Genomic DNA, 17,761 nt, shown 5'->3' with positions numbered 1-17,761 from the left:
TCAAAGAATCTCACAATACAGGAGTCCTCTTTGGTTCAAGCAGTAATCCAACAGTAAGTCACCAGCCCTGTTGAAATCCACTTCTTTTTAGCAGCAGCAGCAGCAGCAACAAGGACCAGCAGAATAATAAGAAAGCCAAAGGAGAGGGAATCACTGGCTCTCTGGGTCCACCCCAGAAATACCAGACAGACACCCTCTGGGCTTTCCTGACTGCTAGAGAAAAGCAGTCTTTCCCTCTTCCAGAGGTCCACCAACTGTGTCCAGTAACTGCCTGTGTATTCATTTCCCCAACTCTTGAGAGTTCTGTGTGGAATATTGGTTTACAGGATCTCTTGCTGTTAGCTTGCAAAATCCCTTACCATAGTGGTAGCAATGGTAGATAATGATAATGATGATAACAACAATGATGATAGTTACCACTCAACTCTTCATACCTTAAAGAGCATTTTGCATGCATGATCTCATTTGATCTTCACTAGATCCGTGTAAGTTAGGTGCTATTATTATCTCAGTTTTCTAGATTAAGAAACAGATAGAGAGAGATTAGGTGATTTCCCCAGCATTGTGTAGCTAACAAGTGTCTTAGACAGAATTGAGCTAGGTCATCCTGACTCCTTGTTTGGTGTTTTCTCCACTATTCTATCTAACTGCCAAGAGTATTCACTAGGATAAGGTTTCCAGTAAAAGTCCAACATTTCAAGGAGAATGAGAATGCCCTATAATAGTAGAACAGAACATAAGACAACCCCCCCTCAACAAATTCCAAGGGACTTTAGAGATTATCCTTTCCTAATCCCCCAATTTACGAATGAAGAAATCAAGGCGGAGAGCTAAAGTTCCTTGCTCAAAGTAGTCAGTGGTCTTGGAATACTGGAGTTTGGCACAGTCCTGGGCTATTCCCAGTGAGTTAAAGCATTTCTCTCTCTCAACATTTGTGACCTCTTTTATTTAAGTCTCCAGCCTCGACAGCCATGCCTGCTTTCTGTGACTTCTTCAGCATTTCATCTCTTTTACTCCTCTTGTTCTCTGAGGCCCCAACCCACTTGTAGGAATCTGTGAGTGACACACAGAGAAAGGAAAACTCCCTTATGTGATATTACAAGGGGAAGAAATTGAGGCATAACTAGGGAGCATCTGCTGCCCCTCCCTTGTTGGGTGCTAGATATACTGAGCTGAGAAGCCCAGGTTGGTTGGGTGACTTTTAATTCTTAAGTATACTTTGTACTTTTTTGTAGGTTAGTGTTTCCACTGAGCGTCTGGAAAAGTACTTGACTGGAGATGACTTGGATACATCCAGCATTCGATGGGATGTTCATTCTGGTAAGTGATGACCTTTGGAAACTGGAATAATCAAATTAGGACTCTGCTCCTTATAATTTAATAAAGTTTATTAGAATCACTTGGATAGGCAAAAGATGAGAAATAGGTAGAAAGACGAGTAAACTAGCCTAATCTAGTGCCCATGTGAGTGCCCTTTAGCAGCTCAAGCAGCAGCTCTTCTTGGTGGGTCATCAGTGATGCAGAGTGAACACTTCCTCGATCATCCCTTTTATCCTCTCTTCTGGGTCAAATTCAGAGTCACGTCTGGATCAAGCTCGATGGTCACATTCCTGTGACCTTTACGTAGGTAACACAGACTCATGCAGACTCACGTAGACTCAAGTGACCTAATTTACCCAATGATTTCCCTCACACAGTCCTGGCTTCCAGGTCAAAGGGGTGGCAGGAGATGAGGTCGATTGTGAGACCCTAGAAGAGTAAATTTCCTCCACAAGCCTGGGTCAAGTTTCCCCACAGTAGCTTATAGGTCAGTGATTCTTAAACCTGTTTCTGCAAGCTCTTAGTTCTTATAATTTTCCTATTGAAGGGAACAGGGAGAAGTGAGTAGGGTGGTCACCAAATTCTCAAAACAAAATGATTTTACATTTAAATTTTAAAGGTGTACATACCATATAGTATATTGAGCAATGAGGTTGAAAAACAAAAACATTCAAACTAAAAACCATTGGGCATTATAGACCTAAAGAATAAATCATTTGGAGTAGGCTTCAAGAGACATGTTGTTGTAGCCATAACTCATCCATAAATTTATCATGTAACCTGAGCCACATATGTCAAGGTTTCCTGCCATTGTCGTACTGAGGTGGGGATAGTAGTAGATCATGAGCACAGAGTGAGGTGGGGTGCAGGTAAACTGATAGCAATGTGGATCAAGGAGGGGTAAGGGCCTAGAGACTGGAAGTAAAAGTAGTGAAGACCAGCCACTGATCAATCACCAGGCATTTATTTAGGGCATTCTATGAATCAGGCACTGTCCTAGGTGCTGGAGATATGAGAATAAATGAAGAGACCATTTTTGCTGTCATTGAACTTACATTCAAATAGTGTTTAAGAATAAATAGCATAAATATAAAGTGAATAAATCTGAGATAGTTTGGAGAGTTTGTACTAGCAGATTGAAGGAGCAGAAGCTCAATCTTTTTTTTTTATTTTTTATTTTTTGCAGAAAACATAACAGAAAATGAAATGGATAATTTTTATTATATTAAACTCAAAAGATTTTTTTAAAAATCCTTAACTCAATACTATGTATTAGTTCCAAGGCAGAAGAGTGGTAATGGCTAGGCAATGGGGGTTAATTGACTTGCCCAGGGTCACACAGCTAGGAAGTGTCTGAGGCAAACAAGCTCAATCTTGAAAAAAGAAAGGTCTTTAAGAAATGAAGGTATGATAGGCAGTGACTTTTCAAGACAATCTGCTCAGGAAGAACTTAAATGATCAATGGTCCTCTTTGAAAATGAAGGATGAATGGCAACCACAAAACAAGTCATGGTTGGTATGGGGGAGACAGTCTGGGCAACAGGTCTCTAGGCAAGGAAGCTGGACAAGGTCTGTCACACCAGCAGCCAGAAAGACCTGAGTCAATCCCTGACTCATTCTTTTAGGTTTTATATATTTTTAGTATGACAGGAGCTAGTCTCTAAGAATGGATAGTATGGGGCAAGAGAGATCATCTTGTTGGAATAAAAACGGAGGGATAGTTCAAATAATAGTCCTGGACACATTTTCTGCTTTATCTCCAACTGAAATATTTTACATTTCTCTCAACAGACAGAGCTATTAAGTTCTCTGAGGCTTCCTTTACCTGGGGAACAGGGACAGACCCAATTATTAAAAAGTGAGTAGTCAATGCTCTCCCATTTTCTGGAGGGTTCCATTGCTGGTTCTAGGTATCTCAGAGCCTTAAAAAGAAGCATTTCCAAGTATAAGTTTTCCAAATGAAACTGATAGAAAAGTCCATGTGACAGAATTTTTCTAAGATAAGAGTCATAAACAGATGAATTCCTCAAGATCAAAGTTTGGAGGAATTTGATAGCACCAAGCAACTGGAATCTCTTTTCTCTATGACTATATCATTGATATTACACAATATTGACCCAACATGGGTCCAACCATAGTCCTTTATTCTGCCCTTACAGAGTATTCTCTGCTAAGGTCCCTCTCTGAGATGTCTTCATGATTTAGAGGAATTCTGTTTTCTCAAAGCCAATACCAATGGAACACAAAGGTTTTCAGAACAGGGTATTGGCTTTAAATTTAAAAATCAAGTTTATTTAAAGTTTAAAAGTATTTTTTTATACTAGATCCCAGATCCTTATTGACCTAGGGATCTCTCTGATGAAGGCACTTCCTCTACTAAGACAGATGAGCAATTCTTCTGAAACAGATAGTCTTAGAAAGTTTCCTGGGGCACCCAGAGGTTAAATGACTTGCCTAGAGCCATGTGTGTGTGTGTGTGTGTGTGTGTGTGTGTGTGTGTGTGTGTGTGTGTGTATATATATATATATATGCCAGAAGAACTTGAACCCAGGTCTTTTAGGATCTCTATTTACTATTCCATTCTGCCTCTTGACACACTTATTCCACCATCTAAATCTTGATATTTTTCACTTGGGATTATTTGTTCTGGATTTTTTTCTGAACAAAGAGAGCTGTTGATTGATGACCTTATCTTGGGTTTCTTGAATATGTTGAAAAGAGCACTGAATTCAAAATAAGAGGAATTGGGTTCAGCTCCCATCTTTACCATTTACAAGTCATTTAATCTCTGTAGGTCTCCACTTTCTCTTTTGTAAAATGAGATAGGACTAGACAATTTCTAACAATGATCCTTGATCTTTGTTTCCACTTTGCCAATTTTTGATGAGAGAAGATATAAGGCAGATGCTTTGATGACTGTGGCAGAGAAAGAAAGGGTAAAATTGGTTTATAGGCTTAATATAAGTGTAACTGAAATGTGGGTGGAGCTATGAGGTGTGTATGGGAAAAGAGATTGACTAGGGAATGGCTTAATGAAAATGGGGATTAGGACTCTTCTGCTCCCAGTTGTTCCTGACCAGTAAGTGTGCTGTAGATTGGGAAAGGTTGGGAGGCATTGTCTATGGTTCCAAATGTAATGGTTAAAGGCAGAAGAATTAAGAAATTTGTATTGACTAGAATACAAGAATTTATGAAAACATATTGGGCCCCTTCCTTGAATAGAACATAAGCCATCTGAAGACAAGGATTGTTTAATTTTCAATTCTGATTCCCCCTGGCAAAATACTACCCTGAGCGTTTTTTCCTTTATCTTTTGGATTGGACCTATGCTAAAACTCATTACCATCACAGATCGGCAAGTTTCCACACAATTTATTGTTTTAGTATCGCCCTGGAGGATTGAGAAATTAAGTGACTTGTTCAGTGTCACACAACCTGTAGGTGTTAGAGACAAGACTTGATCCTGAATCTTCCTAATTCTAAGGCTGACTCTGTCCTCTACAATATGCTGCCTCTTCCCTTGAACATAACCCATGAGTACTTAATAAAAGTTTGCTAAATTGAATCCTTGGGCATAGTGCTGGTGGAAATGAGGGAAGGAGAAATGAAGTCATGAATTTGGGAGAGAAATGTTTCCAATTTTGAAGGATGAGGGTGGCCCAATACCAGACTTCCCTTAAAGAGTCTAGAGTCTTTAAGGTCTCTACCTGATTCTTTCTCCCTATGTCTTTGTCCCTCTGTGCCCCTGTCCCTTTGCCTCTATTTCTCTCCCTCCCTATTTTCCCTAGATAACCTCTTCTCTTTTTCAGTGTAACTCTGGACATTAAGACAGGCCAACTGGTAGCTTTGGTGGGGGCTGTTGGCTCCGGAAAATCCTCCTTGATAGCAGCCATGTTGGGAGAAATGCAGCCCATCCATGGGCAAATCACTATCAAGGTGAGAGTCAACAGTTGGACAATGCACCCCTGATATTTAGTCACAGAGACAGGAATGGATGTCTAATGAAATTAAGAAATTAAATTTCTTAATAAAAATCCTAATTTTTCCAGTTTAAATTAATTTATTTGGTTATTACATTAAATTCCCATGTATTTCCCTCCCTTCCTTCCCTCCCTGTACTAGATAAGGCATCATTTGTCTATATATTTATTTCTATTATATGTTCCTATTTATCAGTTCTTTTTCTGGAGGTGAACATTCACAGTTGTTCTTTTTATGTCCCCCATCAATGGCATATATACCTCATTTGGACTTGACTAGAACCTGAGTGTCTATAAACATGCCCTCAACTCCTGAGCCTGAAATCTTCTTGTTCTATATCCTTAGAATTCATATAGAAAAGAAAAAAAATCTCCCCTCTCCACAAAAAAAAAAAGAATATCAAATGTTGTATGGAATGGGTTGACCACTTCTTTATGCTTAGTCTAGTGTGCGCTGACCATATTCACAGATATTGGGTTCCCAAGTGGCCTCATCCTATTTTTGTTTCTCAAAATTGAAGTTCTAGAAACGTCATTCTTTTTTCCCCTCCCTGTCTTTGCGCCCCTCTTCTCAATGTTTTCAGAGCTATAAATGTCAACGTGATCTACTCTTTCTCCATCTAGGGCTCTATAGCTTACGTCCCTCAGCAGTCATGGATCCAAAATGGCACTTTAAGAGACAACGTTCTGTTTGGATCACAATGGGACGAAAAGAGGTACTGGCAGATTCTAGAGGCCTGTGCTCTGCTCCCAGACTTGAAAATCCTGCCTGGAGGAGATCTTGCTGAAATCGGAGAGAAGGTATCTGGAGCTCAAAGTAATTTGGAGTCACAGAATCAGGGAACTGAAAGGGTCCTAGCTAGAAGTCTTCCCCATCATCCCATCCAAGTGATTCAAGTATTTTGTGGTCCACAGTAATTTATTTGCAGGAGTTCCATGAGCACAAAATTATTGAATGAGGCCCACAGTGAAGAAGTTCTGAGGATAAATGAAGGCTAGAAACCAGCTAGTAAACATTCAACAGAAGAGAGCATCTAAATCATTGTTTGTGGTGGCTTTAAAAGACAGTAAATAGGGGGCAGCTGGGTAGCTCAGTGGATTGAGAGCCAGACCTAGAGATGGGAGGTCCTAGGTTCAAATCTGGCCTCAGCCACTTCCCAGCTGGGTGACCCTGGGCAAGTCACTTGACCCCCATTGCCTAGCCCTTACCACTCTTCTGCCTTGGAGCCAATACTCAGTCTTGACTCCAAGATGGAAGGTAAGGGTTAAAAAAAAAAAGACAGTAAATAAACCACTAAGGCAAAGTAAGGCTTAGAAGGGCTCTGCACCCTGGGACTCTTTTCTATAAAGGAAGATATGAGGTCAGCTTCCCAAAGTGAGAGATAGTCGTATGGACCGATGTTCAAATCGTTTCTCCAATGTAGCTAGCTACATGACCCTGGGCAGGTCACTCAGTCTCTCCTCCTTGGTTTCATCATTTCATAGATATGAAATGATGATAATAAAAACACTTGCTTCCCAGGGTATGTGGTGCGGAGCAAATGAGATTGTGCATGCAAAACAATTTGTAAATGTAATAATTAAAATAATGATATTTCTACCCAGATAGATATTTTTATAAAGTTTATTAGGAAGGGTAGACCATGTTCCTAGAAGTAACCTGACCACGTGGTGCCCAGCCTGCCAGTCTCTTCCTCATTCCCCCTCACCTGCCTGCTCTGTCTCTTCTCCTCATGGTTCTCCCGATTCCTCTTGCCGATCTCCCCCATTCTGCCCCAAACCTTAACTTTTATTGACATACAGAACATACACCAACTGTGGTATGTCAGGAATGCTTGAGAGACAGCTAAAGTTACTCAGGAGGGGGAGAGGATCAGCTTCCTTGACACATAAATCTTAAGTCAGGTACCTAATCGTGGACTATTGTTATTTTTTACTTTAGGAACAATTCTAAGACAAAAGGGCAAGGGCTAGGAAAATAGGGTTAAGTGATTTGCCCAGAGTCACACAGCTAGGAAGTATCTGAGGTCAGATTTGAACCCAGGTCCTCTCAACTCCTGGCCTGGCATTCTATCCACTGTGCCACCTAGCTGCCTCATAGTTACCATTATTCTTACTTCCTTTGTGCCTAAGAAGTGGGGCAAATGAAAATGCTTTTTTTTTTCTTTTTTAGGGCACAAACCTCAGTGGAGGGCAGAAGCAGCGTGTCAGCCTAGCCAGAGCTGTCTACAACAATTCAGACATTTATATTTTGGATGATCCCCTCTCGGCTGTAGATTCTCATGTAGGGAAGCATATTTTCAACAAGGTCATTGGCCCAAATGGGCTACTGAAGGACAAGGTAAGAATATAAAGAGAAGTAGCCATGGTAGCCCACTGATGAGTCCATCAGCAAGCATTTATAAACACCCACTGTGTGCCAGGTACTATGCTAGGCATGAAATAGGTATGTTAAATAATGGGTATCAGCTATAAATATAACTAGGTAACGGTTTATTTTAGGATAAGGGAAGGAGGGGAAGGGAATTGGGATGATCTATCTTAAACCCCAAACCAAATTGCTAACCCACTATCTAATAATTTCACTACCTACAAATCTAGCTAACTACAACTATTTAATTTTACTCCCCTTAGTTAGTATATCAATTTGGGAAAGCCTTGAAGGTTACAGGAACAAGAGCCAAAGGAAGTCTTCCTGACAGGTGTCCTCTTGTAGTCTTGAGCAGATCTGTTAGTAAACCTCTCAGCATCAGCAGGGTTCCCAGGGATAGACTGGATCACGAGGAAAAATGCAGGATAGAGAATTGGCTAGTTATCTTGGTCCATCCTAGAAAGACTAGACTTTTTCTTAGCTCCTAGCTGCTCAAAAACTCCCTGAGAAGAAACTGTGTTCTTCAAGGTTCCGGAATCTTCCTCTTCTGCCTGCAAGATTTCTGTTCCTGCTTTTTTAGCATTGCTCTTGCTAAATCCCTATAACAGGCACCAAGGATATAATTATAGAAATCCATGTGTCGGTGCCCTTGATGATCTGACATGGCTTCTTTCTCAAACACTGCTTTCTCTTTGGAGAGAGAGGTCTCTTCCTTCCTTAGGAGCAGGCTGCATTGGGTTGAGCTCAAGCTATATTCTACACGGAACTTGGAGTCTCCTATTTGTGTGGCCCTTGTAATAGAGGGTTGTTTGGTGGTTTTGAGGGGAGAGAGAATGGAGTCTTCCCTCCCTCAAGGTAAAGACAAGGGATAGGAGGAGTTGATGGTATGAGCCCCAGGAGGTAGAAGGAGGGTGAGATCAGTTATTCCCCCTTCAGTTCTCTCCAGTTATGTCTCCTCACTAAAGCTACCTTTTACTCCCCTCTATTAACTATTCTTTTTTTTAAAATATATTTTATTTGATCATTTCCAAGCATTATTCGTTAAAGACATAGATCATTTTCTTTTCCTCCCCCCCACCCCCCATAGCCGACACATAAGTCCACTGGGCATTAGATGTTTTCTTGATTTGAACCCATTGCTTTGTTGATAGTATTTGCATTAGAGTGTTCATTTAGAGTCTCATCTATTAACTATTCTTGAAGATGAACTTCTTCCCTTGGGGAAGAGAGAGCAATCAGTTCTCCCCACCCTTCAGCAGTAACTATTTCCTTCACTCACACTGGAGTCGGTTGAAAGGTAGATAACAACGTTCATTCTAAGGTATTAAGGACAAGGAGCAAAATTGAAAGGTTGGGGTCTAGAGGAAAGAGGGTGAGGGAGATCCCTATCTATCTAGATCTCCCCCTCCCCCCAAAGGTGGAGAGTCTTAGGGTTGCTAGCCTAAGCCTCTAAGAAGTTCAGATTGATGGACCCTGGCTTTTGTCACAGCAGAGCGATGTTCAAATCCAGGGTATAAAGAGGTTGTGAAGGGATCTTCTTTAGGACTGCTTCTTCTTTTCTTCAGGTTTCTGCCACTATTTATTGGGGTTTGGGGAGGATGATGAACAGGTTCAGGGAAGGATGAGAACTTTTGCTCAGGATCCAAGTCTCCAGAAGGACTTTCTCCTTTGCTGTCTCAATTCAGAGAGAGAGAGAGCAACTGCCTCTCCCCTGGAATCTTTCTTCCCTCAGGATTCTAAGCCTTCTCACCCATCCCCTGGCTGTGGATGGAAACCTTTGCATTTCTTCCAGTCTCTGTCATTCAAAGTCCCTGGATTATTCCTCTATCACACCATTCAGCATCTGTGTGTTCCAGGGCAAATCACTTACCTTCTCCCATCTTTAAAAGGGATTGTTTACTACCAACTCCATAGGATGATATGAAAAATGTGCTTTACAAATTCCAAAGTGCCTTATAAATGGCCACTACTATTGTTATGGCTCTTTTCTCTCTTCCTATGTCCCCATCTTTGTATTGGCCATCCCTCACTCCCCACTCCTAGAATCCCTTGTTTCTCTCAAACCTCAACTAGAATGCCACTTTCTACACGAAGCATTTTTTGACCCAACTTGTTGATCCTTCCTTCTGACTGTCTTGCCACTCACCAAATTAGCTCCTATTTATTTTGCAAATATACATAAATGCATATTTTCTTATATATGTGCAATCCATGACCCCCTAGAAAAATGTAAACTCCTTGGGGGCAGGAACACTTTTCTTTTTTTGTCTTTGCCCATGGTTGAGCAGAATGCCCTGCACACAGTAGGTGCTTAATAAATGCTTGTTGGTTCATTAATATTGTAAACCTTGAAATTTCTAAATTTCAAGGTTTACAATAGTAAGGGGCAGAGCCAAAGTCCTCTACCACTAGAGCCCAAGGTCTTTTTCACTGCACTGTGAAGCCATTTTGTGTGTTGCAGAACTATTTTTGGGGTCCTCAGTATAAAATTTCCTGTGTTCAAATCAGGCAACTTGTGTTGGTTGACTTCATTAGCTAGGGCACCAATGGTCTAGTCATTCTGTGGACCTATTAACCTCATTATTGAGAGGGTCCCAAAGGTCCTAGTATAGTTTTAAGATTTAATAGTTTAAAACTTCATGAAGGAAGCAGCAAAATGGCTCCATGGATTGAGAGCCAAGCCTAGAAATGGAAGATCCTGGGTTCAAATTTGGTTTCAGATACTTCCTAACTGTGTAACCCTGGGCAAGTCACTTAACCCCCATTTGCATCCCTTTTCATTCTTTTGCCTTAGAACCAATTCACAGTATTGATTCTAAGATGGAAGGTAAGTGTTTTAAAAAAAAACTTCACTAAGACCTTTGGGACACCTTATATATCCCATGGTCATAGATGAAACCCTCTCTCTCCCCATCAATCAGATGAGCCTTCTTGAATACAAAGGAAACTAAGTAGGATTGTTGCTTTGCCTGGCCAAAACAACTCCAATTTTTACTCCCACTTAAAGATAGATTGGAGGTGTTGTCTTCTTGGGTGGGGGGGAATGGAGGGGAGAATTATTATTGTAATGGTCTGGAGAAAAGTTAGAAAAGAGGCAGAGTGGAGCCCTAATTTGGGCACTGAGTGAATTCCAAAGGAATCTCCTTCCTCAATCACTTTTCTGGGAGCAAAGGGGAGGTGATATTTCATGTGATGGACTTGGGATACTCAATGATTCCATTTTGCAGACTCGACTCTTGGTGACACATGGGATTCACTTCCTGCCCCAAGTGGATGAGATTGCGGTCATGGCGAATGGCGTCCTAATGGAGAAAGGATCCTACAATGCTCTGTTGGCTAACAAAGGAACGTTTGCCAAGAATCTGAAGCTCTATGCCAAACAGGACAGCTCGGAAAGAGAGGACACAGGTATGGGAGGGTCTATCACATAAGACAACTTGCCTGGGAGTTTGTATCAGGCCATGGAGTTTGCTCTTCAGTACGCTGAGCTCATGAGCGGGAGTTCCTATTAAAACGAGTCTGGGGTCACCAGTACCTTTAATTAAATTACTTGAAGATCATTTATCCAACACGCCAGACTCAGCCCATGAGACTCTGGGATACAGTGAAGGAATGAAGTACAATGGAGGTAGTTTATTGATAAAATATGTCAAAAAAAACTTTTTAAAAAGGTTTATCCCTTATGAAGTCAACCTCAGGGATGACATCTCCACGCCCCACCTGGCTTTCACCTCAGAGGCATCATGGGTACGTGAGTGCACTGGTTAGGGATGTGACATTCCTCCTAGCCTCAGTTTCCTCATCTGTAAAATGAGGAGAATAATAGTACTTACCTCACGGGATTGTTAGGAAGATGACATGAGATAATATATGTACAGTGTTTTGCAAACCATAAGACACTACTTGAACAACAGCTATTATACAGGTCAGCAAGGTAGCCCAGGGCAGAGCATACTGAGTCTAGAGATAGAAAGACCTGAGTTTAAATCTGGCCCCAGATACTCATTAGCTGTGTGACCCTGGGCAAGTCACTTAACCCCAATTGCCTAGCCTTTACCACTCTTCTGCCTTGGAACTGATACTTAATATTGATTCTAAGAGGGAAGGGAAGGGTAAAAAAAAGTCGGAGTCAGACAAAATGTTGTATCAGCAACATATTCTACAGTAGTATATTTAAAAAGACAGGAAAGGACCTTCCAGCTATGTGGTCCCATTTTATAGAGCAAAAAACTGAGACCTGATGTGGTTGAGCTCCGAGAGGGGCAGAGCCAGGATTTTATCCCAGATCCTCCAATTGGGAGTCATGTTCTAGCCACATTATCACACTACTCCTGAGTAGAGGTCAGTCTGAGCCAGGATCCACACAGTTAGCAAGGAAAGCAAATAATGGCTTATTATTAGCCCCTGCCAATGACCTGACAAGAAAAGCAATGCCCTGGAACCCCGCTTTAGTTATCCTGACATTCTCACTGAAAATTCCCTCTAAGTGTTCTCTTGACTGTGTTCGAGATCTTGAGTTGGTCATCCACCCCAGAAGTCGACAGTTGAGCCTTAGCTGGGAGAATGCACATGAGGCACACCATCCAAGGCATTTCCCCCGAGAAGAAGCATCTGGGCAGGGTCCAGTGAAGACACAAGAAGGGAAGGAGCAGGGGAATTCCTGAACTACTTTAGCCCAGTGACCTCAATTATTGGTGGGAAGAGGGGTACTATCCAGGCTCTCATCTTGTTTCCAACAAATTCTTCATGCTGCCACCGGAACAGCATCCCGAGAACAGAGCTTTTATGTGAAGGCAAAGAATGTCTGGAGCAGTAAATGGTTGGAAAAGGAAATCTTCCACCATCTCGAGGTCTACTCTAGGTAAAGGGTACAGCAAGCTCCTGAGACATTGCTGGGTTCAGATCTGAGGTCTCTTTGTGAGATTATTGGCATGTGGATAGATAAAGATTCTCCATGCAGAGATCTAGGGAGAGGCAACATTTCTGTGGCTATGAATTCTGTTTTGTCCTTTTGCATTTATTTCTGTAATCCTTATGTTTATCTCTAGCTGGTGATGAAGGTGAAAGTGAAGATGAAGATGATCTTGAACTAATGCCAAATATAGAAGAAATTCCGAGTGAGGCGGTCTCCTTGACCTTAAAAAGAGAGAGTAGCTTTCAACGATCGCTCAGTCGAAGGTGGGGAATCTCCTTTAGCAGCAGTCCCAGTTGCTTCCATGTTTTGATTTTACCCATGACATTCCCTCTGGGTATTTGCCCTACTTTTATTTATTTTTTTATTTTTACTCTATATTTACCCCAAAGGAGCTGTTGAGGATCTTAGTGTCAAAGTATTCCATTTCTGGAGGTAAAAGGGACCCCAGAGGTCATCTAGTAGAATTCTCTCATTTTACAAATGAGGGAACTGAGATGCAAAGAAGATAAGCAACGTGGCCAGGCTCACCTGGATAGTAAGCGATATAGGATGCCAATTGAGGTCCTCTGACCTCAAGTTCAGGGCTGCTTCCACTGTACCATCTTTCTCTGTGGATGGAGAGGTAGAGGAAGGCGAAGGCTTGAGGTTGGAAATAGGGGTGTGTATGTGTATACTTCAGTAAGGAATGAACTATCAGTCCTCCTGGAATAACCGTATGGCTTGGAATGTATCCCAAAAGGAAGCAGTCTCTCCAAATAAAGGGATAGCAGCATCAGTTTACAGGAAGAGGATTTGTGAAGCTGCCTTCACCATGCCTAAGAATGATGTTTTCCTGCTCCCCTTCAGATCCAGGTCTGACAGCAACAAACATCAGAAGTCCCTCCGAAGTTCCCTAAAAGTTAATGATATGAAGCCAAAGCAAAAAGAAAATAAAGACATGGTGAAAGGTCAGAAGCTAATTGAGAAAGAAGTGATGGAAACTGGAAAGGTAAAAAACCAAACCAAACCAACAACCCATCATCATTGGGATTATTATTTTTCATCTCAGAACTTCAGAACCACACGCACAGGTGCGATCTAGAGGGTTTACAAGCATATACTATTTAATAGCTTAATTGCTACTTCAAGCCAAGTGAAAGAACAATTCAGGGGGCAGTTAGTTCCATAGAAGCAATGTTTATGCACACAGAGAGTTAATGGTCCTGGAATTCTAATACCATCCAAATTGGGTTTGATTGTGATATATTAATGATGTTACTAGAAAACAATATTGGTTAAGAATCTTCCCTTTGCCTTTCCCTGCCCCTACACACACACACACACACACACACACACACTCTCACACTCACACACACACACACACACTCTCACACTCACACACACTCACACACACACTCTCTCACACACACACTCTCTCACACACACCCACACTCACACACACTCACACTCACACACACTCACACACACACTCACACACACACTCACACACACACACACTCTCTCTCTCTCACACACACACACACACACACACACACACGCACTACCTCCAAGGGACCTGGTGGTAATTTACCTGGATGAGTATTTGGACATCTGCCGGACCCAGGCTCAGGTACCATGGGAAAAAGGCTGCTAGACTTTGCTGCCAGCCTCTCTTCTTATCAAGGTTATTGGGTTGTGTTTACTCCCAATTAATTCTAGAGGCAGCTTCTGACCCCAGACATGTGTGGGGAGGATGTGGGGCTCCTATCGATGAGGATGAGGATGATGATGATCTGGTGATTTCCAGGTGAAGTTCTCCATATACCTGAAGTATCTGAGTGCAGCAGGATGGTTTTCTATCGTCTTAATCTTCCTTGCTTACACGTTAAGTTCTGTGGCTTACATGGGATCCAGCTTCTGGCTCACTGAATGGACCAATGATTCCTACACCTATGCAAATCAAACCTATCCCGACTCTCAAAGGGACTTGAGAGTTTCCATCTATGGAGTTCTAGGGTTTGCTCAAGGTAAGTCCGATGACCCCCTCGAGAACAGAAAAGGAAACATTTCTTGTCTGTGGGCTGGTGGGGGCTGGAGAAGAAGATCGGGGCTAAATGTTGGCCATCCAGCGCAAAATACTGACATGTGATTAACATGTTTAGGTTTCTTTGTGCTTTTGGGAACTCTTATTGCTGCCTATAGTGCCACACATGCTTCACAAATCCTGCACATGCAACTACTAAACAACATCCTCCGGGCACCCATGAGCTTTTTTGACACGACACCCACAGGCAGGATTGTGAACAGGTTTGCTAATGTGAGTACTCAGAAAGCAATTTTTTTGAGACCTGCAAATCCCTCTATTTCTGATTGGGGTTGAAGTGACTTTCAAACGTTGTACATGTACCTCAATCTCTAATAACAGCAGGGATTGGGTGGGAGCTGGAGGGTAATTCCATGAAGGGAAGCCTTGCCACATCAGTGCAACAAGAATAAGAATCTTTAGTTTCTTTTTCTTTTCTTTTTTTTAAACCTTTAACGTTCTGTCTTGGAATCAATACTGTATATTGGTTCCAAGGCAGAAGAGCAGCAGTAGGGCTAGGCAATGGGGGTCAAGTGACTTGCCCAGGGTCACACAGCTGGGAGGTGTCTGAGGCCAGATTTGAACCTAGGACCTCCCGTCTCTAGGCCTGGCTTTCAATCTACTGAGCTATGCAGCTGCCCCCTTTTTAGTTTTTTTTCTGTTGGGGCAAGAGGTGTCTTTTCTTGGCACAGTCTCAACTCAGCCAGTTTTCTTTATTCATCTGCTTGAGAGGAGAGAAGGGAAAGTTATCAGAGCAAGTAGATTTTGAGTTTTTCCTTGCAGGCAAAGTGGGAAGGTCCAGATCCCAGATACTGTAAAGACAGCAGGGAACTGGATCAAGATCCAATTCATCTCAATATCAGTTGACCAGTGACTCCTATGTGATAGACTGTGCTAAGCACTGGAGGTACAAAAGCAAAAATGAAAGAGTCTGTGTTGTCAAAGAATTTACATTCTGTTGGGATGACAACAGACATATTTAAAAAATATAAATATGATAAATATATAAATAATATATAAATATAAGAAATAAATATTAAGCAATAGAACCAAAAAATGGAACCCAAGCTTTAACTAGGGTGGGGAGACTAGGACTTTATCCCATAGAACTGACATTTAGAAAGGCTAGAATTTGAAGAAATTATTTTTAAAAGGCAGGATGAGGAAGAAAGATATTCCTGGCACAAGGGAAAGCTTCTGCCAACACCAGAAGTGAGACATGGAGTGTTGAGTTTGGGGAACAGGTCCAATTTGACTGAAACATTGAGTGTGTAGAAGAGAATAGTATGAAATAAGGCTGGAAAGGTTGGTTGGAATCAGATGATAGAGGGTCTTTAAAAAGCCCATTTGAAAAGCTGGGCACCAGTGAAGGATTTTTAGCAAAAAAGCAACATGGTCATAGCTATGCCTCCAAAAGATCATTTTGGAAGCTCTGTGGGAAATGGATTGGAGAAGGGAAGGATTGAAGGCTGGGAAACCAAAGAGAAGATTATAAAAATAGTCCAGATCAGTGCTAGGGAGAGCCTGAGATAGTACATGAGTGAAGAAAGGGGGATGGATATAGAGAGGGTGTTCAGGTTAGTTGGTTGGATGTAGGGGCTGAGGGACAAGGGAAAAAGCTGGGTTTTTTTTTAAGACTCCAAAGGGGCAGCTGGGTAGCTCAGTGGACTGAAAACAAGGCCTAGAGGCAGGAGGTCCTGCACTCAAATCTGGCCTCATATATTTCCTAGCTGTATATACTGTGTATTGGTTCCAAGTCAAAGAGCAATAAGGGCTAGGCAATGGGGGTTAAATGACTTGCCTAAGGTCACATAACTAGGAAATATCTGAGGTCACAGGACCTCCCATCTCTAGATTTGGCTCTCAATCGACTGAGCCACCCAGATGCTCCACATTTTCTTTCTTTTAACCTATTTCTTCATTCTCAGGATATTTCTACAGTGGATGATACCATACCTATGTCCTTCCGAAGTTGGACCATGTGCTTCTTAAGCATCATCAGTACCGCTGTCATGATCTGTGTGGCTACTCCAGTTTTCATCGTTGTCATCATTCCTCTGGCCATCATTTATATATTTGTACAGGTAGAGACCCCTCCACTCACAACCTAGATTCAGAAATAGGCTCCCCTTTTTCTGTTGGCTTTCTCAAGGCTCAGGTATCATAATAACTATCTCATCTTCTGCTTGTCACTCACTTCTTCAATTCCTTCCCCTCTTCATTGAAATCTCTGCATCTTGCAGGAGCTATGTCCAGAAGCTTCTGTGCCCAGGGTAGGGATGACTAGTTCTACCAATTCATCGTCTGTCCCAGACCTCATTCTTTCCGAGACCAGCAAGATTGCACAACGAGCATAGGTTTGGAATAGAATTGAACTTAGGAGACTTTTAGTCAGCTATAGGACTGCAGGTTTAAAACAGTGAGGAGCCTTAAAGGTCATAGGGTTCAACACCCCTCCTCATCCTATTTTGCAGATGAGGAAACTGAGTCATAAAAAGCTTAAGTGATTTTCCTAGAATCAACCAACTATGGAAGGTCTAAGCCAGAATTTGAACCTAGGTCCTCCAGATTCCAAGTTGAGCATCCTACCCACCCTGTCAAGCCACCATCTTGTTTTCTCTAATGGCTCCTTTGAAGGTATCTACCTAGAGTTCAGGCTGTCTCTCTCACACACCCCGTATTCTCTCTCCCACTGTTCTGGTTATAATTCGGTGGCTCTAACCTTGTACATGCAATGACCACCTTACTCCCAGGTCCTGGGAGATGGACATGACTTGACTTTCTGCTATTCACACCCCTTTTCATTCTGCAACCCACTTTATGGTTCCAGAGGTTCTACATGGCCACCTCCCGCCAGCTGAGACGTCTAGATTCTGTTACCAAGTCTCCAATATACTCCCACTTCAGTGAGACAGTGTCGGGTTTGTCAATAATCAGAGCCTTTGAGCATCAACAACGTTTTCTAAAGCACAGCGAAGGCATCATTGATACCAACCAGAAATGTGTCTTTTCCTGGATTATTTCCAATAGGTAAGGGACCTTCCCAGTCTGGAATAACGCCTTTCAATTCCATAAGCTTAGAAATGGCTACAGATGGGTGTGGTAAACTCAGC

At 42.0% G+C, this 17,761-nt stretch overlaps 1 protein-coding gene across 1 annotated transcript in view; it reads left to right on the top strand.

Annotated features, from left to right (window-relative positions):
- ABCC2 (ATP binding cassette subfamily C member 2) overlaps positions 1 to 17,761 on the top strand; it is a 75,749-nt gene that overhangs the window by 38,603 nt on the left and 19,385 nt on the right. The window contains exons 14-25 of the mRNA XM_001372953.4: positions 1,236 to 1,320; positions 3,112 to 3,178; positions 5,130 to 5,256; positions 5,925 to 6,101; positions 7,474 to 7,641; positions 10,899 to 11,079; positions 12,720 to 12,849; positions 13,433 to 13,574; positions 14,373 to 14,592; positions 14,728 to 14,882; positions 16,577 to 16,732; positions 17,479 to 17,678. Of these exons, the coding sequence (XP_001372990.1) occupies positions 1,236 to 1,320; positions 3,112 to 3,178; positions 5,130 to 5,256; positions 5,925 to 6,101; positions 7,474 to 7,641; positions 10,899 to 11,079; positions 12,720 to 12,849; positions 13,433 to 13,574; positions 14,373 to 14,592; positions 14,728 to 14,882; positions 16,577 to 16,732; positions 17,479 to 17,678 (1,808 nt within the window). The remainder of the gene's footprint in view (positions 1 to 1,235; positions 1,321 to 3,111; positions 3,179 to 5,129; positions 5,257 to 5,924; positions 6,102 to 7,473; positions 7,642 to 10,898; positions 11,080 to 12,719; positions 12,850 to 13,432; positions 13,575 to 14,372; positions 14,593 to 14,727; positions 14,883 to 16,576; positions 16,733 to 17,478; positions 17,679 to 17,761) is intronic.

Source organism: Monodelphis domestica, chromosome 1 (assembly GCF_027887165.1).
Source record: "Monodelphis domestica isolate mMonDom1 chromosome 1, mMonDom1.pri, whole genome shotgun sequence".
Classification (NCBI taxonomy): domain Eukaryota; kingdom Metazoa; phylum Chordata; class Mammalia; order Didelphimorphia; family Didelphidae; genus Monodelphis; species Monodelphis domestica.
The sequence above is the reverse complement of the archived record's forward strand: the minus strand, read 5'-3'. Positions and strand labels throughout refer to the sequence as shown.